Source organism: Miniopterus schreibersii, assembly GCF_964146895.1.
Source record: "Miniopterus schreibersii genome assembly, chromosome: 3".
NCBI classification, from domain to species: Eukaryota; Metazoa; Chordata; class Mammalia; order Chiroptera; family Miniopteridae; genus Miniopterus; species Miniopterus schreibersii.
Window position 1 is genome coordinate 98,791,948 of NC_138103.1, and position 21,810 is coordinate 98,813,757.

General features: G+C 46.0%; 1 protein-coding gene across 1 annotated transcript in view; it reads right to left on the reverse strand.

Moving 5' to 3' along the window:
* MROH2B (maestro heat like repeat family member 2B) overlaps positions 1-21,379 on the reverse strand; it is a gene marked incomplete at its 5' end in the record, with an annotated part of 42,537 nt that extends 21,158 nt beyond the window's left edge. The window contains 20 exons of the mRNA XM_081132604.1: positions 925-1,077; positions 1,609-1,716; positions 2,820-2,936; positions 3,859-3,966; positions 6,093-6,136; positions 6,692-6,833; positions 7,379-7,419; positions 7,804-7,960; positions 8,653-8,766; positions 9,505-9,627; positions 11,031-11,104; positions 12,013-12,126; positions 12,565-12,634; positions 12,713-12,805; positions 13,124-13,264; positions 16,522-16,676; positions 17,702-17,800; positions 18,465-18,624; positions 19,800-19,910; positions 21,266-21,379. Coding sequence (XP_080988730.1) covers positions 925-1,077; positions 1,609-1,716; positions 2,820-2,936; positions 3,859-3,966; positions 6,093-6,136; positions 6,692-6,833; positions 7,379-7,419; positions 7,804-7,960; positions 8,653-8,766; positions 9,505-9,627; positions 11,031-11,104; positions 12,013-12,126; positions 12,565-12,634; positions 12,713-12,805; positions 13,124-13,264; positions 16,522-16,676; positions 17,702-17,800; positions 18,465-18,624; positions 19,800-19,910; positions 21,266-21,379 — 2,238 coding nt within the window. The remainder of the gene's footprint in view (positions 1-924; positions 1,078-1,608; positions 1,717-2,819; positions 2,937-3,858; positions 3,967-6,092; positions 6,137-6,691; positions 6,834-7,378; positions 7,420-7,803; positions 7,961-8,652; positions 8,767-9,504; positions 9,628-11,030; positions 11,105-12,012; positions 12,127-12,564; positions 12,635-12,712; positions 12,806-13,123; positions 13,265-16,521; positions 16,677-17,701; positions 17,801-18,464; positions 18,625-19,799; positions 19,911-21,265) is intronic.
* Positions 21,380-21,810: the final 431 nt, after the last annotated feature.

Genomic DNA, 21,810 nt, shown 5'->3' on the forward strand with positions numbered 1-21,810 from the left:
GAGGGCACAGGAGCGTAAGGCACAATCCCTAATGTCAGGGCGCCGACCGCTTGGTGGGAGAAGCAGGTGTCAGCGAGAGCTTCCCAGCCTGGCCATGGATGGAAATCATTCAGAAACCTTGAAAAATACAGGTGCCAGGCTCCACCCAGGCCGCCTGAACCCCCCTCCCTGGAGCATGGCCCTGGGAAGCTGTTTTAAACTTGACCCCTAGGTGGTTCTTAGGTGGCAGCTCGGGCCTAGTCAGCAGAATAGCTAAACCGACAATGTGTACAAAGCGCTTTACTAAAGAGACCAAGAATGCTACGGGCGCAGAAACGATGGGGTGAATCCTAACCCGGCTGGGGGCCCTGAGTTAGAGGCAGAACATTCTTGGCATGTTTGAGGAGCATCAGGGACAGTCGGGGTGGCTGGGATCATGTGGGGGGAAAGCAGTACAACATGAGATCGACTGGGTAGATCGATGGGTGACATGATTTATTCACTTAAAAGCACACACGTGGCACTTATTTGTGAAGCACTGTTTTACGAGGGTTATAGATATTACCATATAAAAGTTTAGACATCTTCCATTAGTAACACTTTAGAGGCTTTTAGAAGGAACCAATAAACCAGCTGCCCTAAAGCAGAAGGGGATTAGTTGTTTGAAGTTCAAAAGTGGGTGAGGCGACTATGGGTACAATTGACATGGGAGGCACTGCGGGGGTGGTAGGACATGGGCATCCCAAGACCTTAGGAGAGAAACAAATGACCTGTTTCATGACAAACTTTTCTGTTCCCACATGTTCCCATCTTCCAAACGTACCAGATCCTACCTTGCCTTTGGCCTGTTCCTTTGAGCAGGAAGATTCCCAGGGCCTGAGCCCCCTCCCCCCAAGGTTTGGGAACCCCAGCCTGGAAACAGAGGCAGCCTGTCATGGTCATTACCTGAGAGCACTGGTGATAAAGGAACAGGACTTGGGATACGATGTCTTGATCAAGCCTGGTGAGGAGCTGGCGCTTGGGGGCATGGAGGGCCACGGCCCCGTAGATTACCATGATGTCAGTCTTGCTGAGGCTCTTCTTCCCAGAGAAAAGACCCTGAAGACAAGGGGACACACGAACAGTATGAGCGAAGGAGTCTACTTTCTCTCACGTCTTCCTCACCCTATGGATGACTACAGAGGTTAAGAAACGAGATGGAGGTGATAAAGATTTGTCCAAAACAGGTACTCTTGTTTGTCTGAATTTAAACACCCTGATTGTGCTGTGGACATATCAGGCTTTAATAGAGGGGCCTGCGAGAGGCTTGTGTTAACTTTTACTTATTAAGTTTGTCTCCTTCAGGGGAGGCAGGGTGTCTATGTGCAAACTGTCTATGAAGGCCAAGCAGCTGGTAGGGACAAACCTAGACACACACACAGAGCTCCTTAGGGCTTCTGGGTCAGCATTAGTCACAGAAAATAGAGTAGCCTTGCTATCTAGCTGGTCACCCTATGGGGTCTGGGCTTCCGCAGTCCTGACCTTCTGACCTGGAATAAAGGCCTGGGGACAGGAGTCAGTATAATATGACCAAAAGCTTTGGGAAAAAAAGAGTGGGAGTTTTTTGGTTTTGTTTTGTTTTGTTTTTACCTTGCATCGATTCATGAAACGCTTTTCCCGATCTTGGAATGTCTTAAGAACTTTTAAAACAGTATCCAAGTGGTTCTCAGCACAGTGTCCCAAAACAGATGCTGTTCCCTAAAGTCAGAAAAGAGATGAGATTGGGGGTTTAACCATCCATTTATTCAACAACTACTTACTGAGCACCTATGATGTGTCAGGCTCTTTTCTAGGTGCTGGGGATGCAAAAGTAAAAAGATACACACCAAACTCCTTGTCCTTGTGAAGTGTACGTCCAAGGGAAGTGACATTACATAAACACAAATTCAGTAAATGTAAATATATAGCGTTGTGATGGCAATAAGTGCTATGGAGAAAAGAGAAACAGAAAAAGGGCACAGTTGCTGCAGGTTGGGGGCAGTTTGCGATTTATTTATTTATTTATTACCATTTTTAAAATCTTCACTGGAGGATATGTTCAATGGCTTTAGACAGAGAAAGGGAGGGAGGGACGGAGAGAGAGAGAGAGGGGGAGAAACATCGATCGGTTGCATATCGTACATGCCCTAATCAGGGACCGAACCCAAAACTTAGGTATGTGCCCTCAGCTGGTGGTATCTGGAGACATTTAATATGGGAGAAAGACCCTAAACACCTTGGAATTTCTGAGGAGAGTATATAACAACCCAATACTTATTTTATACTAGGTGGTTCTTATTAACTTGGAGAGGGTTTTGGTTTTTTTAAATACACACCCTCTCCTTCCTCCGTATTTATATATGTTCTCTAGCCTAGGCTAGGGTAGGGAATAGGGAATGGGGGGGAGGGGGCGAAAGCTCTCCAGGTTATACTTATATTCTCTCTAGGTTGAAAACCATTGGTGTGTGTGTGTATATATAAACACAAATATAAAACTATATATATAGTTAGTTTCAGCTTGTAAACTCAATAATTTTGATGTTTATGATCATACCCAAATTATAAAGCCAATGTCAAATATATAAAAGATACTTGTTAAATAAGAGAGATTAAAATTTGTTTTTCAGTATTTTTACAAACATGGTTAAATAATGAAACATTGATATTTAAACAGGGTGTGTCATTTTCCTGAGAAATTCCATTGGGCTCTTTTGACTGTATTCATGGATAATTCTGGACAAGTAAGACATTATCATAAGACTGTCCGGTGGAATTAATAATTATCATTGTCATAAGAGGACATTGAGAGATAGGAGTCCCACCTGTCGCTGGTCCCCCAGCTGGTTGGGAGCAATCAGAAATTCCTTAATCTGTGAGCTTACAAAGTTTGTATCTTGGCAGGATGCTAAGGTGGTTCCCAAGGCTTTCCAAAGGAATTTCTGGAACACAGAGGACAAGAGTGTTAAAGGTCGGAAGGCAAGACCCTGCTGACTTTATATTTATATACTTCACCCCATGGAACCCGCATCACAACGCACCCTCAGAGGTGGGTGTCATCTCTCCTTCCCCGGTCAGTACCGAGGCTAACCTCCAGAGAGGTTAAGTAATTTGCCTAAAGCTACATAAGTAGTATGTAGCAGAAAGTGGATTCCTACAATGAGGAGGGTCAGGTTGAGGCCTGCTGGAGTCAGGAGAATGAAAGAACTGGCCTTTGAGAGATTCTTTTAGTGCCAAGTTTTTGTTAAAAGTAGTAGATTCTTTCTGGGAGCCAGCCTCAAACACCGGCCCAGTGGAAAGCAAGATGCAAGCCTCGTGCTAAGTGCTCTGGCAGGGCTGCTATCGGCCTTCCAGTATTCATTCTTCCTTCTCTAGGACAGAACCCCTGAATTCTAGTCAGGCACACATCTATCTTCCCCCCCCCCAATAATCCTCACCCAAGGATATGTTTTTATTGATTTTAGAGAGAGGAAGGGAGAGAGAGAGAAAGAGAGAAACATCAATGTGAGAAACATTGATCAGTTGCCTCCCATAGGCTTCCTGACTGGGGATCGAACCCGCAGCCTAGGTATGTGCCCTGCCTGGGAATCAAACCCTCAACCCTTTGGTGCACGGGATGGTGCTCCAACCAACTGAGCCATCCAGCCAGGGCAGGAATGTGTCTATCTTGAAGACACTATACTTCGGTTTTCCTCGTAGACAGCTGCGGCCCTGTGGATAACTTTTGGTCCAGTGTGAGGCGAAGAGAAGGTAGCATTTTTCTAACAGGTCCTCCCTCTTTCTGACTGCAGGACAGACGAACTGGAACTTGAGCAGTCATTTCACATCATCAGGTAGAGCTGAGGCCCCGAGCGGGACACCAACCTTCTCGATGGAGGTGTTGCTGTAACTGCCCATCTGCTGGTTGAAGTCCCGACTCAGCTGGATGGTCCAGGCCACGTCACCAATCTTCCATAAAGACTCTTTGAGCAACTGCGGTGGGAGCGGGAGTCAGACGTACATGTGACTGTTTAGCGTGCTCTCTTGGTACCTTTTTGGTACTTTATTTTTCAAAAGTATAAATATATATTAAATGGGATTATTCTGTTTCTCATAAAAAGGACACAACTAGTTCCTTTGGAACTTTGCATCTTAGTTTATTTGCAAAGCCATGTTTTGAATTCCCACCAGAAACAAGTTACACAGAATCTGAAAGTAACTCCAGGTAGGTGCCTCTCTTTCTTCCTAAATGAAAATTGCTTAAAGACTTAAAAGAAAGCAACCTGTCCTGAAACTTAAATTGACGTGAACGTTTTCGAAGTTCTGGACAGGTTTGGAAAAACTCCATTTGTCAATGTTAGTTTGCTTTATTATAGACTAAAACGGGACATTTTTTGGAGTAAAGAAATAAATGTCTTTAAGAGCCAATGGGATGTACAGGCACTTTTTGCTAACTTCAACTCCAGTAATTATGTATTCCTAGTTTCACCAATTGTTCTGAGGCCAAGGCCACAGTGACTCATCTGAGCCCATGTTCTTTTTCACTGAACAAAAAAAGGCGTTTTTGTCTTTTTGGAGGACAACATCCATTGCAATTTCTAAAATCTATTCTCTCTTCTATATTTTCTCTACTTTAAGTCTAGAAAAGGACACCTAATGTCAAAGCCAGTGAAAAAATCTGTATGCATTTTCTTAATAGGAACTCTTTCCGTGAGTGGGTCCTTTGACGAGAAAGAATTCGACAGCCTGGGTGTCTAAGCCAAGAAGGCAGGCAGGAGCTTTGGAGGAGGGCTGGAAGCACGCTCAAGGCTGGAAGAGGGGAAGAAGCTGGCCTCAAGGCTTCTCCCTAGAGAAAGAACCCTCATTCCTGGTCAGAACGGTTACTTTAAAATGGCAGCAGGGGAACACAGGCCGGGATTTCGATGGGGGTGGGGAGGGTAGAGAAACACGAGTAAGGAGAAGAGGCGGGCCCTAGAACTAAGGGCCAGGGGAGTAGACAGTGGCCTTCACATCTCATATTGAGTAAGAATCGCTGTGGGGTCTTTAAAAGGTGCCAGTTCTCAAGCACCCCCCCCCCCCCGCCCCAGAGATTCTGATTCTGGAAGGGGTGGTGACGGGAGGTGGAGGTGCTGTGGAGAGGTCACTGGAAACTGACTTTTTAGAAGAAGCCATATGCCATTTACGAAATAGTCACAGGGATGTAAAGTACAGCACAGGGAAGCAATATAGTCAATAATGTCGTAGTAACTATGTATTGTGTCAGGTGGGTACTGGGAATATCAGGAGAACACTTTGTAAAGTATATGATTGTTTAACCACTATGCTGTACATCTGAAACCAACACAAAATAACACTGAAAGTAAACTGTAATTGGAAAAAATTCTAAAATAAATAAATAAATAAATAAAAGAAGCCATATGTAATTCCTCTGTAGGTGGTTTATGAACTGAAGCTCGGCTAGATTACAAGCTCCTTGCTCATGGGCTCCTTGACCTGCAGGCTTCTGAAATCTAATCCTCCCCATAAATCCAATGCATAACTCTTGTCTGAAGTTTACCATATGGGGAATTTGGCATCATCTGGAGCACTGTTTAATTGCAGAAGTCCAAAAAGTTTTTGCACGAAAGGTGCCAGTTCTCAAGTACCTTTTTCTTTCCTGAGAAAGGTGTACAATGTGGTTCTTTGGTTTTTAGAAATCAGGAAAAAGACAGTGAGGGGCAGACAGAGGAAGAAGTGGAGTTGTATTTAGGGACACAGAAGTGGAAATTATGTTGGTCTGTGTTTCTTTATATGAATGGCAAAAGAATGCAATTGCAAAGAGAGAAAAAAACAACCCTGAAAACTGGAGAAGATTTAAGAAAGACACAGAGAAAAATATTAGTAAGTAAAATATTCAAAACTGTCTTAAACTCTTAATCAAATTGGAGACTAAAGGTTGCCGCTCAGATTATGGCGATTTAAAGAGCATAATTCTTAAGTGATCGCTTCTGACATACTAGACCTTTTCCTGAGAAAAAGAGATGTCGATCACTGCCCTTGGGAATCCAGTTCTTTTCAGTGAGGATGGGTAACTTTAGCTGATTTTATCACCCCACCACCAACACTTAATCTACCCTTACCTGAAGCAGCATGGTTTCCCATAGCACTATACTAATGTTCTTTCCTAGAAAAAGAAGAAATTAATGCAATAACTGCCCCCAGATCAAGGCTCAGTTTCTCCCTTGCAAGGTCCCCAGTGGATGCTGCAGTCCCACGTCAAGCTTAGTCTTTACACAGGACGGTTATTTCAGATGAAATTCACCATGTTGCCAACTGTCAGGTGCTGGTCAGGGGGCCAGAGGGTCTTCAACCCATAATAAAATCTAGGCTTTTTGCTAATTTCAACAGTAACTACTGAAATGACCATGTTTCAATATTCTAGCATGGACGAGTAATAACTTTTCGGAACAACACCAAAAAAGAGTTTCTCTAACCACAAGAAGATGACCAGTTTATCTTGCTAAGGGTGTTACCTACCTGGTCCTCTTGTAGAACAAGTGTCCGGTAAAGAAATAGGACATGAGCGATCAAGGAAGAAATATAGCTGTCTACCTTGTGTATCAAGCTCATTGCTCTCCCTGCCTAAAATGAACCACAGTGGCTTTGGACAGAGGAGTGGCGCCTCATTTCTTTGTGTTTTTGCCTCCTTGGGTAAAGACCTGACCCCACTCCTGTGTACCTTCCAGAGGTTGCAGGAGCTCAGGCAAGCGTGTTTTCCAGAGGTTTACCAGTTTGGGGTGAATTATCTCAGGCAACAACTTCAAAAGTCCTATTGCACCAGCCCCACATGGTCTCCCTAAGCTGGCGAGCATAGATAGTACCTGGAAGATAGAAGAGAAAATGATGGTCAACTTGGGGGTATTTAAAAGGCCACCTACCTGTTCCTCTTTCCTCTTGTTGTGGATTCCCTGGATTCCCACATTAGCTAACCTTTTAACGAGTCATCACAGTCCATTCTCACTGATTCTAGAGCTGAAACCAATGAAAGTTAGCAACACTTAGCTAGGTTTATTAATTAAACAAGAGTCTGTGGAAATAGTGCTTGAGTAAAGGATACACATGGGGCAAAAAAGAGGCTGCAATCTAAGCAATCGATGTGGAAGTTGTTTGAATGGTACTTACGGATCAAACTCAGGCGATGCTTATTTAAAAATTGTACAGTTTAACAAGCATTTCAGAGTGAGAAGAAAATCTAGCCAATTATATGTTTTCAGGAGTGCCATTAGCATAGCAGGACACTTACTGTGCCTTTAGTGTTTCTTTTGGTTTGGAGTATCTTATGCACTTTTTATTAGCACTTATTTGGAGCTGAGTTACCGATGCTGGCTTCAGTTTATCCCACATTGGTTTTTCGTGACTCACTCACCAGGAGTCTGGCCAGGAGCTGTTGCGGTGAAGGAAGTTTCACTGGAAAGAGAAAGCCATTTTCATTATTGCCATGGGGGCTAGAAAATTTCAGATTGGGGTTCGGTATATGATCAAAGCCCTGTAGCCTTTCTGAAAATGAGTCTCAGAAAAGAGAAATGTTTTGCTTTGTTTTTGTTTTTTATAGTATGTTTTTATTGATTTTTAGACATAGAGGAAGGAAGAGGGAGAGAGACAGAGAAACATCAATGTGAGAGAGAAACATCAAATAGCTGCCTCCTGCCTGCTCCCTACTGGGGATCGAGCCTGCAGCCCGGGCATGTGCCCTGACTGGGAATCGAACTGGCAACCCTTTGGTGCACAGGCCGACACTCAACCGAAGGAGCCACGCCAGCCAGGGCTTGCTTTGTCTTTGAAGGTACAAACCAGGGCCTGTGGAGATGACAAGGGCCGTGGACTCCGAGGCACTCTTCTTCTTCCTCTCCTCTGCCATGATCAGAATCCGGATGATGTTGAACAGGTAGTCCAGGGTTCCCGTGTATTCTGCAGGTACCACGAACGTCAGGATTCGTGGCCAGAGCACCTGTGGCAAACACGAAATTTCCCCCCACTTGTTATCAGTTTGCTCTTCGGGCCAGATCAAAATGAAACCATTAAACAATCTCCGCCCAGCACATTCACTTTCAGCCGCTCGTCGCAGCGAGTGTCGCCGGGGTTTCTCCGTGGGGTCGTTGCTGGGACTCGGGGCGGGACAATGGACTCCTCACTGCGAGGACGTGTTCTGGGCACTGCGGGAGGTGCCGCAGCCCCAGGAACAGCCTCTGACCCACGTGGACCGGCCTGTGACTGCCTCCTGGCTGGGCCAGGTATCTCTGGCCTCTAAGTCCTTTCTCTGGTTGTCTAGCTTAAGGAAAATACAGATTCCAAGGCTACGCCCCTCGAGGGTCAGGTTATATTGGCTTCAAGGGAGGCCTGAGAACGTGCGCTCTTAACACCTGCACCGGTGAGTGGGGATGTTTAACATTCACCGCATGGCAACCACCATCCGCTATGGGAACGTCAAGGAAAGAAGAAAAAGAATAATTGAGGTACTTATAAAGTGTCGTCTGCTATCCAGGTATCAGAGTAATGAATTAATTGATTCTATACCTGTCTTTGAGGAACTACTATGTGCTGGGCACTGAGCTTCAGAAAGCCGATGACACATGGGGCACAAGCTCGTGTCTTTACTCCCGAGCGGGCAGAGCTTTCGGAAGGAGATCCAAGACCCCCTACCTGAGGCATTCCAATGACCAGGGGGTCCAGGGTTCTTAGGACCTCGAGGCTTGTTGCTCGGACCGATTTCTCTCCCTTTTCTTCCTCACAGGAGTTAGGTCTCGCTGGTTTCTCCTTCAAGAAACATGAAACAGGTGACTTGGTAATAGTCCCTCCCTGTGTCCCCTCTGACTGCACGTGGCTGTGTGCTCAGGCTCTGGGGTGGGGAAGGCTGTCACTCAGCTAAGGGGACCCATGGAGCCCATTGGCTTAGTCTTCGGCATCTAATTCCCATTTAAAATTGCTTCTTGGAGGAATCGGTGAGAAAAAACACCCCTGGCTGAAGCAGTAAAGAAAAATTGTGAGGAGCCTTGAACCGAAGACATTCCCTCTCTCTCTCAGGCCTTTGCCATTTTCTCTGGGACAAAAGGAATTCAAAGACAATGCTTCCTGGTGGGCTGCAGCTTCAGTGGTCACAGACGTGCTAAGATCTCTGAGATCTTACAAACGTGCTTTTCCTGCTGTTCGTGCACACGACGCCAACTCCAGGGCAGCAAGTATCCCTGTCTCCGATTTTCTCTAAACAATTCGTTTTCTCTGCCTCTGTCCACACCGCCCCCAGGCCTTGGAGGCCGGGCTGCCTCCTCCTTAGGGTAAACTGGGGTTTAACTACCTGGCGTTTCGTGTAAGTCAGACGTGATATCGGGGAAAGGGATCTGATAACTCTAGAGGCTGAAGAACGTATCAGAAAGGGTGAGTGAAATGTAATTTCTAAGTCAGGTATGGGGTCGAACCCGCGCGTTTCTTTTAGGACCCAGCTGAGGCAACTGCACTTGACCCCGGGCAGCGCCTGGAGCCGCACCCTCTTCCTACCAGGTTCTTGTTGGACATGACAAACTGCGAGAAGACGTATTGGACCAGCGGCCAGCCCTCCTGGGCCTCGATGTAGCACTTCTCACACATGGTAAGGATGAGCAGGAGGGTGCAGTTTCTCACCTAGAGCGAGGGAAACGCACTTGCAACAATTTACTGCGTTGGGTGGGATGGGAATTTAGCTTCTCCTATTCTTTAACCTTCATGGATCATTTAGTGGGAACCTTTTTTTAAAAAAAAGATTATAAATTGAATAGTGTTACTCTCATAGATGGAGCAGGGGGTAATTTATAGGTTTCGATGAAAAGGTCACCAGAAAAGCTCTCTCTAACCAAAGTCTTTCTCCCTAGCTCCCAAGACATACCCTCTGTTATTACGTATTATAAAATGTTGCTAACTTTGGGCAAAAACACCGCCTCACTTCTGGGATTTTGTTTTTAAAATTTGGTGGCGACTCATTGGTGTCAAAACCCACACTGAACTGTTTTAAAGCTATTTGTGGTCTTTACTTAGTTTATGTAGTGTGGATATCCACCCATTTTCCTGCAGAAATATTAATGGGTCTGACTGTGGGCTATTGTCATGGTAATGCTTTTCTAAAATCTGAAAATTCTGAATTCTGAAATATATCTGGCCCTGTGTGATACGTTTTTAATAATTTGGCCTCTGTTATTTATTGGATTGCTTCCCTCAAGGATAGCAAGCCCAGATCTAGTTCCTTAGTGAATGGGTCTTTTAATGGAGGGTGGGAAGTGGGAAGAAAAGAATAGTTTGGAATGGAGAGGCAGAACTACATGATGGCAGTTATCAAAAAGGTCACCCAGTCATCTCCCCAAGTGAACAAAAACGAGGCCCAGCTTCTCTCTGTTTTTGCCAGAGGAGCTGGCCTTCCTTAAAGTTTCTGTGTTCTTTTATTCTACCCCTAAATCTTCTAGCAATTCTTTAATTGGCTTAGCCAATTACTGGGTCAGGCTTTTCTATACAATCACTCTTGTTATTTATTGCATAACTTTTATTTTAAACACAGTCATAGTCAATCAAAGCTTCTTAGGGGAATTTTCTCTTCTTCCATTGTCTTTGATCCAAACAAAACACGGTTTTCATTCCAAAAATACGACAATTGGTAATTTTTAAAAATTTTTGTTAGCAGAAGTTTTCTGTCTTTCCTAACATGAAATAACATTGATCAAATAATCTAGAAATATTGAGCAATCTATTTCGTGCAAGACTTGCTCCAGGCGCTCCCTGCTTGAAAAACAGGATGTCTGTGCACAGAACGCAAGGTTCAGGGGATATTGTTTTTTGGAGGAAGACATATTATCTTTATCACTAACAAGTTATTTTTAGAACTGTATCTCATTTTGATTTATCTTTTGGGGGAAAAATGGAGTTCTTTTAAAAACAGAATTCATCAGAGTTCTTTATAAAGCAATCTCATAAGTAAATCTTTCAACAGTCCAAACTGTTTTGTTTACTCCTAAACTACCACCAACAGAAGAGAAGTAAGTCCCCATTAATTCTCTTACTTTTATGCTGAGGTCGCCCATGACAACTTTGACTGTACTTTCGATTGAAGTGATGTGATCCCTCAAGTTGGGCTCTGAAAGACAGAGGAGAAATTGAGACAGGTGACCCTGTAGGAGTCCAGTATGTTCTAGGATTGATGAAAACCCATTAGAGTTTTGGCGCATAATTGAAAAGTCTCTTGTCCTTAACATTTTACGTTATTAACGTTCCTCCTATCTTCTTCATCTCCAACTCTTTAAAGATGTTGATTGCTTCCTTTGCTCCCTATTATGTTTGGTTTCATCTTGTTTAAAATTAAATTAGAGTCCAAAGCGAGTTCAATACATCACGCCCAATGGGTAAACTTTAACTTTTGTGAAACTAATTCACATTTCTTGTTTGATTTTCCAATAAATCTCAGTGGTGACTGAATTTTAAAACCTGTTATAATGTAGAGCAGAAATAAATTACCATATTTTATTAATCCAAGATACCATCAACTTTATGAGGCACCATTATTTTATATTGCATCAAAAATAAAAACTGTAATGTCTGACTATAATTAAAAATGCCGTCAATTATAACATATATTCCAATATCATGAAAACATGCGCTTCTCAGAATTAAAAAAATATGATAGTTTATTAAATTCTGCTCTTTTATAAATGTACTAATCTCTAGAATATTATGCATTCTTCTCGCCCATCCCTTGTTTATTGGGCCACTTAACCAGCTTACTAGATCTTCCAAATTCTAAATTCAATTCCCAGATATTCTACTCATCCTCCTCAACTCAGTGTATCCATAAATATAATAAAAGAAAAGAGGTAACTGGAAATGCCTGTTTAAAATTAGTAGATTGTAGACAACCAGGAAGACAGAGCTTCACTTGAACATGATGTTCTATAAACATCCAAGGACATAGGTTAGGGTTAGAGCAAGCACAGGCTTTGGCTTTCTTCCTGGTACAAACGAAACCGCTCTGGCGTCATCCCTGCTTACCTTCAGCATTGATAGCTGATCTTAACAAAGTCAAGATGCCCGCTCGAGTGACTTCATTATTAATTCTTATTTGTTCATCAAAAAATTCCATCAGGTCTGCAGGGTTGGAATGGGCTGCAGGTTGAAGAAATACTGGCATCATAACAACTCACTTTCCCCTCCAGTAAAATATATGTGAATGGGCGGAGGGGAGCGCCGGGAGGCTTGTCAGAGCAGCCCTTAAATTCCCAGTTAGATTTTATTACGTTCTTGCTTCTTGAGTATCACGGAAACATTGTGTGTGTGCGTGTGTGTGCGTGCGTGTGTGCGTGCGTGTGTGTGCGTGTGTGTGTGCGCGCGCGTGCGCGTGTGCGTGCGTGTGCGCGTGTGTGTGCGCGCGCGCGTGTGCGTGCGTGCGTGTGTGTGCGTGTGTGCGTGTGTGTGCGTGCGTGTGCGTGCGTGTGCGCGTGTGCGTGCGTGCGCGTGTGCGTGTGTGCGCGCGTACACGCCCTTCGCCGCCGCATCACCACCACCCGGCCGGCTTTGCTAACAGCCGCCGGGGCCTGGGCCTACCTAGAACGAGGAAGCAGCCGGCGGCCTCGGCTTCGTTCTCCTTAACCGGGGGCTCGGGAACCCTGCACACCTGGGGAGGGAGCGGGCGGCGCTGTTGGAACGGAACCGGGCCAGCGGCACCAGCGGCCGGGTGGCGCGGGCGCCTCACCTGGTGGAGCAGGTTGGTGAAGATGCTTCTCTTCAAGTCCCGTGGAAGGCCGATGTCATACAGGACGACCGAGGTCAGGATCTGCTTCAGGCTCTGGAATCAAAGGTTAGCTGGACGCTGCCCGTGAAGCAGCAGACACCGGGCGCGGGAGGCAAATCCTTCGGTTCTGTGAGAACAAACCTCTCACCTTCCCGCAGTTACCTGTGTGTGCGTGTGTGTGCGTGTGTGTGCGTGTTTCCTAGTGACTCTGGCCCTTCTACCATGTTCACTGCTTCAGCAGCTCCTTCCTGGAGCTCCCATCCGAGCCCCGCGGGCCCGAACTTCCCAGGTTCAGCTCCCACAGGGGCCGGTGCGTCAGGCCCTCCTGGGACTTGGCGTCGCCGGCCAGCTCCTGGAGGGTGTGGCTCCTACCTGAGTGACGTGGAAATCCATCTCTTTGTCTTTATACTGGCTCAGGAGCCAGGGAAGCTGGCCCAGGGCGTATTCGCAGAGGTCTTCCCGATGCAGCAGCAGGCTCACTGTGGGGCCGAGGGCCTTGACGATGCACAGAGTCTGCAGAGGCAGCAAGAACGAGCACTTCCAGTTCTGCGCGGCGCGGTTTGTACGTTTCTCAGTCCCAGGGGATTGAGAACCCCGTCCCCCCAAACCTTCCTCACTGCTTTCGACCGAGAAATGTTTCTTAGAAACTTTGAACAATGCTCAGGTTAAGATCAGTGCACGAGGCAGTTATGTTTATATTTGTATTTATATCTGCATCTTTATCTATATTGATTCTCATTTCAACACTTTTATGTCTTTGACCTGTCTCTAATAGTCACTTTCTTTCATTTCTTTTTTTTTTTTTTTTACCCTCACCCAAGGAGTGAGGGTATTTTTTCCATTGATTGTTAGAGAAAGTGGAAGGGGGACGGCGGGGGGGGGGGCTGCGGGGAGAGAGGAGAGCGAGAGAAAGAAACATTGATGTGGCAGACACATCAGTCGGTTGCCTCCCACAGGTGCCCCGACCAGGGCCGGGGATTGGACCTGCAACCCAGGTACGTGCCCTTGACCGGGAATCGAACCCGTGACCCTCCAGTGCTCAGTCTTATACTCTAACCACTGAACCACACCAGCCGGGTCTCTAATAGTCGCTTTCTTTCACGATGTTAACAAATTTCCCTCATATTAAAACATTCTTCGCCTCCATACAACTTCGAGCAGCTGCCACCCTCACCACCCCACCCGTTTCTTCCTCTAGAGCAAGGCCTTTGGAAGGAGTGTGCACATTTGCTCTCCCCCCCCCCCCACTTATCCCTCAGTGCACCGCAATCTGGCTTCGCTGACACAGAAAGTGAACAAATATAAAACACACACATAATGCGCATCGATTATAAAAGTTCAGAAATCTCCAACGTTCTCATGAAGGAAACTCTGCCCACCGTATTCAGAGATAATCACAGCTCGGTGTAGTTTTAATATGCTCTTACATTCACTTTTTAAAACTCTTTTCTCTATGGATTCAAATGTTTAAAAAATTAACATTCTTTCATATAGAGTCCTATATTCTGCTTTTTCTGCCTAATAATACATGAAGTGTTTTCTATTAGCTGGGTTTTGCTGTACAGAAAAGCACTCAAAACTTACTGGTTGATAACAACCACCGTTTATATCACTCAGGACCGTGTGCCAGCGACACAGTTCTTCCAGCACGTTTCTGTGCAAGGAATGCTTTTCAAGAGTTTTCTCGCTTGAGCACTGTGCCAGTGGATTCTGGATCCCTCTTTGCCTCCTGCAAATCCCTCCTTTCTTGGTTGGTAAGTTCTCATTCCACTCGGTCCTCCCATTCCTTCAGCAGCACGTTCTCGATTCTCCGTCGTGAGTTCTTCCTTTGCTTTCCCTTAAAAATTGATCACCCCCACCCCAAACTCTATTTTTAACACTTTCCGCTCTACATACTCGTTTTAAAATTTTTTATCTTTCGATTACAGTTTGAACTCAACACTATTCTGTATTAGTTTCAGGTGTACAGCCCAGTGGATAGCCATTCATTATAGGTTACAAAGTGTTCCCTGTGATAATTCAATACATACTCCCCTTGAGCAACTCGACCCACAGCCATGTATTCAGTTGTCACTTGTATAAAGCTGGTATCCAAATCTGTGTATCTAGTTTTTGCTTTTCTTCTTAACACCGACCCTGAATATCCCCAAACCTATTAATATCTCCTCTTGGATGGCCCATAGGCGTTCAAGTCAAAATGTCTAAAATGAAACTCATTTTTCTTACCGCCCCAAATGCGCAATTCCTCCTGCTTTTCTCACCTTGGTTAATGGCCCCAAGATCACTCAGGCTGGAAATCTAAGAATCATCCCAGATGCCTCCATTTTCCTCATTATAAACGCCTAATTGATGCCAAGTCCTGCGGATGCTATTTTTCAGCCTGTGACTCCTTGGGTCTGCACTGCCCCTGCTACACCAGTCTCCGCCCTTAGCATGCATGACCTGGAACGTTTCTCCAGCCTCCTGACAGTCTGGTCTTTCTCCACCCTACACCCCATCCACCTTCAGCACTGATATTAGAATGATTTCTGGCACTCAAACTCTGGCTTAAAATCCTTTAAAGGAGTCTCATTTCTTAAAAAAAAAAAAAGTCCAAGTCCCAGTTCCTGAGTGGCAGTCAAGGCTCTTCATTTTGTGGCCAAGGCCTTTCCGGTTTCATTTCTTCCTGCCTTTGTGTCCCCTGCCCCCCGGGCCCTTCGCCTTCTCCCACCAGACTCGCTCAAGTGCACACGCAACCCCATCTCCCACCTAGGCTTCAGTGGGTTTCATTCCCTCTTTGGGGAATGCACCTGCCCCGTCGAAAATGACTTCAGGGGTTAAAAGCTCAGTCCCAGAGTCCCAGCCTTTCCAGCGCTCATCACAGGAGCTCAGGCTGCTCTCTCTCTGCTCCCTTCTCACTTCAAGCACCGTCTTGTCATTTGCCTAACTCCTCTCGTGGGACGCCAGGAAAGTAGTCATCGAATTTGTACTGAATTTTGTTTTTCAGATGTCTTGAAAAAAAGACTTCTATAGGACATTTTTAAAATTCCACGTTTGCTAATGATTTAACCAACCCAGCATGTTAAAAAATAAGTGCCTTAGCAGCTTAAAAGATAGAAAATGGGGGGGGGGGGAGGAGTATAGAAAAGAAACTGAATGGGAGAAGGTAGCTAAGTGTTAGATCTTTTATAATATAGCAATAGGGGATTAAATAGGGTATAATTTAGCCTACTTTTAAAAATTATAGCAATTAAAGCAAGATACGGATGGGATTATATATGTGCACTGTGTGACCTAGTCTCTGGAAAGAATTACAGTCTTTTGAAGCAGCCAAACACATTCTTTAGATGTTATTTTATTTCGCTGTGATAACCACACACAGGCAATTTCTGTGGACTATTGTTTTTCCTAATCAGTGACTCAGCCCAAATGTGGATTATGATAAATAAGACATGAAACAGCTAACATTCTATATATTCTTTTCATTTTATCTTGTCTGTTGTCTCCACACACTGGAATGTCAGTGGCATGAGAGTGGGGACTCCCATCTGTTTAATCTCTGTATCCCCAGCATGTGGAACAGTGCCTGGCATGTTCCGCAGACCCAATAAATAGTCATTGAAATTCAGAATGAATAAATACTGATTTGAAATAAGAAAAACAAAAGGTTTGATAAACCCGATAAAACACAACCCACAGCTCTCCAAAAAAATCGAGATTAATAATCATATGAAAAGAAGAGAGGAAGTTCAGCCAGCTCGGAAGGAGAGCCAGGCGGGGGCTCCACTCACCTGCGCGGGGGAGGTGGTGGGGGCCCACTTGTCCATTATATAGCGGAACAGCATGAAGATCTTGTCAGACAGTCGGTTGGCATCCAGCCTGGGATAGGGGAAGTCTCGCCAGTGGTTCACATACTTGTAAATGGCCTTGCTGAACTTCTCAAGGGCTGCATTTTAAAAACAACCACAGACTGAGAAAAATAAAAGGGTGGGAAGGACCGTCAAGTAATTTGAGAGTAGGGAAGAGTAGCAAATACAGTATAATAGTTTCTATAAGATCTAATAACTCTACTAAATAAACATAAAAAATGTTCAGCCATGTTAGTGAAATGTAAGTGAAAACCATATGAGATACTATTACCTACCATCCGCTATGGCCAAAATCTAAGCCAATGTCCAGCATTGACAAGACTAAGATGTAGCTGGTATTTTCACGTACTGATGGTGGGAGAATGAACTGATACCAATACTGGGAAAAAGTACTCGACACTATCTACCAAAGCTGAATATGTGATCTCTGTGTCCCAGAAATTCCATCCCAAGGTATATATACAATCATTAGACATGCGTACATATAGGCACTAGAAAGTTGTACAAGAATGTTTCATGTTAGGGCTGTGTGTGTGTGTGTGTGTGTGTGTGTGTGATAGCCTCAAACAGAAAATATTCCAAATATCTGCCAACAGATGGAATGGAAAACTAAATTGTAGTGTAGACACATGATAGTATACAGAAGTGAAAATAGACTACACCTACACAAAACAACATGTGTGAATCTCACAAACGGGCAAAACTAATCTATGCTGTTAAATGTCAAGATTGTGAGAATGGAGTGACGACCGGGAGAAAAGAGGGGGACATCTGGGGTATTAGCAATGCCCCACTTCTTGACCTGAGGGATGGTCAAATGGATACATTCACTTTGTTCCAGCCCATCGACCTGCACACTTCTCATTTGCATGTCTTCCTGTGTGTCTGTTTTCCTTTTAATTTAAAAGAACCTTGGGCCTACAACGATGCCCTGTGGGCCACTGACCCGTATGTGTTTGCATCAGATGCAGAGGGCCTTCCACACGGCAGGCACCTGATAAACAGCGGCTCTTGGAAAGGACAGGAAGGGAGGCAAAGGAAAGGGAAGCGAGCGGTGTGCTCAGTTCGCGGCCTGGCCCCAGCGGGGGCGCAGGGTACCCACCGACGCAGAAGGCCGCCTTCATGCTGTCCTCCTCGGCCAGCCGCAGCATGGTCTGCATGGTGAGCAGCGTCATCATCATGAAGGGGATGCTCTGGGACGCTGGGGGAGAGCAGACAGGCGCTGGCCTCGGGCTGGGAGCTCCCGGCCTCCTCGTGCCAGCAGCAAGGTGGCCAGGCCGCGCTGGGCCGGGCAGGCAGGTGGGTGCGGGAGGGAGGGTGCTCTCCAGCCCGCCCCACCACAGTGCCAGGCTGCGGTTAGGGAATTAAGGAACCACTGGCTTCATAGCTATGCAGCCACTTGCACCTCTGTTTAGCAGCAATGACTTATTTGGATAATTGTTTCATGACCGTTCATCCCTCCCATCAGAACTTTCCTGTATCTCTAGGGCCTAGCCCAGGTAATAGGTGCTCAATAAATAAAGTGGTGTAGGAAAAATATCTTAAGAAGCCCTTACTGCGTGTAAGTGTCCATTGGTTTGCAGAATACGCCTGTGGAAAACGTGCTTCTGCAAACACAAAGCTGGCGGAAAGGGAAGGCGGGGCTGGGCGACAACCCAGCCAAATTCGGAGCCAGCCGTGCGGACCAGTGGCGGTCAGCAGGCGCATCTCCGCCCATGCACGGCTGCCCAAATCCCTCTGTCCATGCTCTTCAGTTCGGCACAAGGTAGGGATGCTGCCCTCCTGCTGTTGGCCCCCCTGGGGTTTTCCACAGTGAGTCAGGGCGGCTGCTTCCCAGGGGAGCCTGGCGAGTGCCCCCACCCTACCGTAGCTGGTGGCCAGCTCCGCCAGGGCGAGCACGACGAATTCATTGGGCAGCTCCAGGATCCTGAAGTTACTCTGTATTTCGTACATCACAGAGTTGAAATCATGGGCAGCGAGAGACACCAGCACCTCGCCAGCTAGCATTCTGATTCCTCTGGGGACCTGAGGGACAAACGGAAAGCAGCAATAGTGAGCGAGGGGGGACGAGGGGACATAGGATACATAACACTTGTGAGTCCCCTGGCTCTGGGGCAGAGGGAGGACAGGCTGTTCCCAAACCCGGGCGAAAGCCTCAGGGGTGGTGTCAGTAGCTGGGAAAGCAGAGGAAATCGCAGTTCATTTTCAAACTAGCTTCTAATAGGAATCTTGTAAACTCAGGGTCAGTACGTCTTTTCTCGCTGATAGATCAGGCACCGTAAGCATAGGATTTATGTTCTAATTCAGGGATGTGAACAGCTGTGGTTGAATTACTGTGACGGAAAGGCCACGAGGAGAGGAAACTGGGGCTAAGAGTCTAGAGCTTTGGGTTTTAGTTCAGCCCTGATCTAACAATAGCTTTGGTTGGTATTGGAGGTAGTTGGAGGAACTTCTGCTTTTGCTAATGGCGAACTAGGTAATTTTTTCCCTTTTTATTGAATTTACTGGGGTGACATTGGTTAACAAAATTATACACTGGCTTCGGGCGCACTATTCCACAACACGTCATCTGTACACTGTGTTGTGTGTTCACCACCCCAAGTCCAGTCTCCTTCCATCACCATGTTTCCCCTCTATATGAATTAGGTAAATTTAATCAACTCTACTACTGAGAAGTTGCTTAAAAACTCTCAAGCTCTGAAATTAATCATAGATTAATTAATTAGTGTCCTTGGCAGGTAAGCAAGTAAAAACCCTTTCTGGAAGAAAATACCATTATCTTAGGACTCAAAATAATTTCTGCAAATATTTTTTTCAGATACAGTGCCTATGTACATAGATGGGTAGGCACATAAATAAAAATTTATATGGGAGTGAAGAAAACTGGGTTCTAGTCACTTGTTCTGTCAGTACATAACTGTCACTTTGGAGAAAAAAAAATCTCTCTAAACATCAAGTACCTCATATAAAAGTGGATTGGATAATATGACCTCTAAAGTCTTAGCTTGGCCTCAGTTTCCTCTTCTGTGAAAGGCTAAATAACAGGCCCTGTTACTGCAGACAAGTTACCGTGAAGACCAACTAGAAGTGATTTCATCTGCGGTCCTGGCAGCTTATGGACGGCTACATGGGTGCAGTCGGGTCACTGAGAGACCTGTTGTTGGCCGTGACACTGACTCATCACCAACAATCAAACTTACGTTGTTGTCTCTCATGTCCTTAGATGCGTAATAAATCAGCCTTTGGACAATGGCGTCGTCCAGGATGTCACTGTTCTGAATAACGGAGGTGAGGTGACTGTAAATGTCTTCCTGTGAACAGACGAGGGAAACAGAAGTGTGAGTTGCACGGCTAAAGGAACCACATGGAACCCGAGTGGATAACACCATGAAACTAAGCAATGGATCTCTCCTGCCCCCCAGATTGCGTGCATCTTAGTCGGGGCTTCCTGGATATAACAGGCATCTTCAGGGCCCAAAGGCTTCCAGGTAGAGCAAAATCTAACGGAAGGAGGGGTGGGCTGCCTGACTATCAAAGTCCCCTGGAGATCACTGTCATAGGCACACAGGGGAATGGAAATGCCCGTCAACCTCACTGCTGCTCTTACTACCAGGGAGTGACTAGTATTAAGGAACAAACGCCGTTCCCAAAGAGGCTGCGAGGCTATGAAACTGGCCCCTGAGGGAGGTTTAGAGGCCTTTGCTTCATTCATGTCTTTGTGGGGAGAAAGTGATGCTCTTTTATTTTTGGATAGAGCTGCAGACTCTGGGCAGCAAATGGCTTGACCAGATGCGGCGTCTGAAGGCCCTTCTGCATCTCTCAGGTGGCTGCATGGCCTCTGGAAGAGGCGAGACTGGGTGCTCTGAAACCTCCAGCAGCCTCAAGCGTGTCGCCTCGAGGTACTGGGCCTGCTTTAAAATGTGAAATAACTCTCTCTGCACACAGACTCTAACGTGCAGTCAGGGCCGAGAGCCACGGAATTAAGAGAGGAAGGCCTAGGCATTGCCCTTCCCAGGGAGGCTGCCCTGAATCGGGAGCATCACTTCAGAGCCCAACAGGCTTGTGTTTGGATGTCGTCCTGCTCCTCTTAGGCAAGTCACGTAACCTCTCTGTGCCTCACTTCTCTCAGCTGTCAAATGGAAATCGCAGTACCTACCTCACGGAGTTGTGAGGAGGGAGTAGGATCCGATGCAGTATTGTTTGGAGAGCACACAATCAGCGTCCAAGGAAGGGTAGCTATTGTTACTTTACAAAAGGTTAGTGAAGCCAGAACAGCCTTGGAATCCCAGAGGAAAGGCCTCTCCTTACAGATGCCTAGGGGAGGTCTTTTGGGGTTCTCAGAGGAGCCCTCACATCATACAGGGGGAGGCGCCATCCCGGTGTTATGAGCCCGACGCCCCCCCTTTCTCCCACTTGCTGCAGGAGGTCACGGGAAGGGGCACTCTTTGGCTAAGACTAGACCTGGATACTCTGAATCTTCAAATGCCAACATGCTTGTTAGGCGTTATAATGACTTCCATTGTAAGTGCATTTTCTGAAAGATTGGTGGCCACGTAAGAAGCCCGGGGAAAAGAGGGGTCGAGGCAAAGAAGGGCATCTTTGAAATGTCGCAATACCCCGGACCAGAAAAAGTCACCGGGAAGGGGGCCTTCTCGCTTTTCCTTACCTTGTTGATACCGTCGCCGGTGTTCAGCATGCCGAGGGTGAGGCTAATGTCCCCCGAAGTCTCTAAAACGCACGGGAAGAGGTTCAGTGTGCGCTCAGAAGCCCTCCTGTTCATCACTCCACCGTCCCAGGACAACTCTTCTCTCTCTCTCCTCCTGAACTGCCAGCTCTTGGCTGTCACAAACTGTCTGATTCATATTTCCTGTACTTGATATTATCAAAACTAGCCAATGCTAAGAATTTTTTTCAAAACATCAATATATGCACAACCCAAGGACATGGACAATGGTGGGGAGAGGGACTGGGGAGGGGGGAGGGTGGAAGGCGTCACTGGGGAGAAAAGGAGACATCTAATATTTTAAACAAAAATAAAAAATACGATACAATACAATAAAAAATAAAATAAAAAGTGGAGGGGAAGATAAAAGATGCTGGATTGCTATGTGTCCCTCCAGCCCTGTAGGCACGACCTGTACCCCCGCCAGCAGGGCTCAGCTCTCCGACGCCAGGGGCTGCACCCTGACGCGGGGTGTGAGCAGGCGGTGT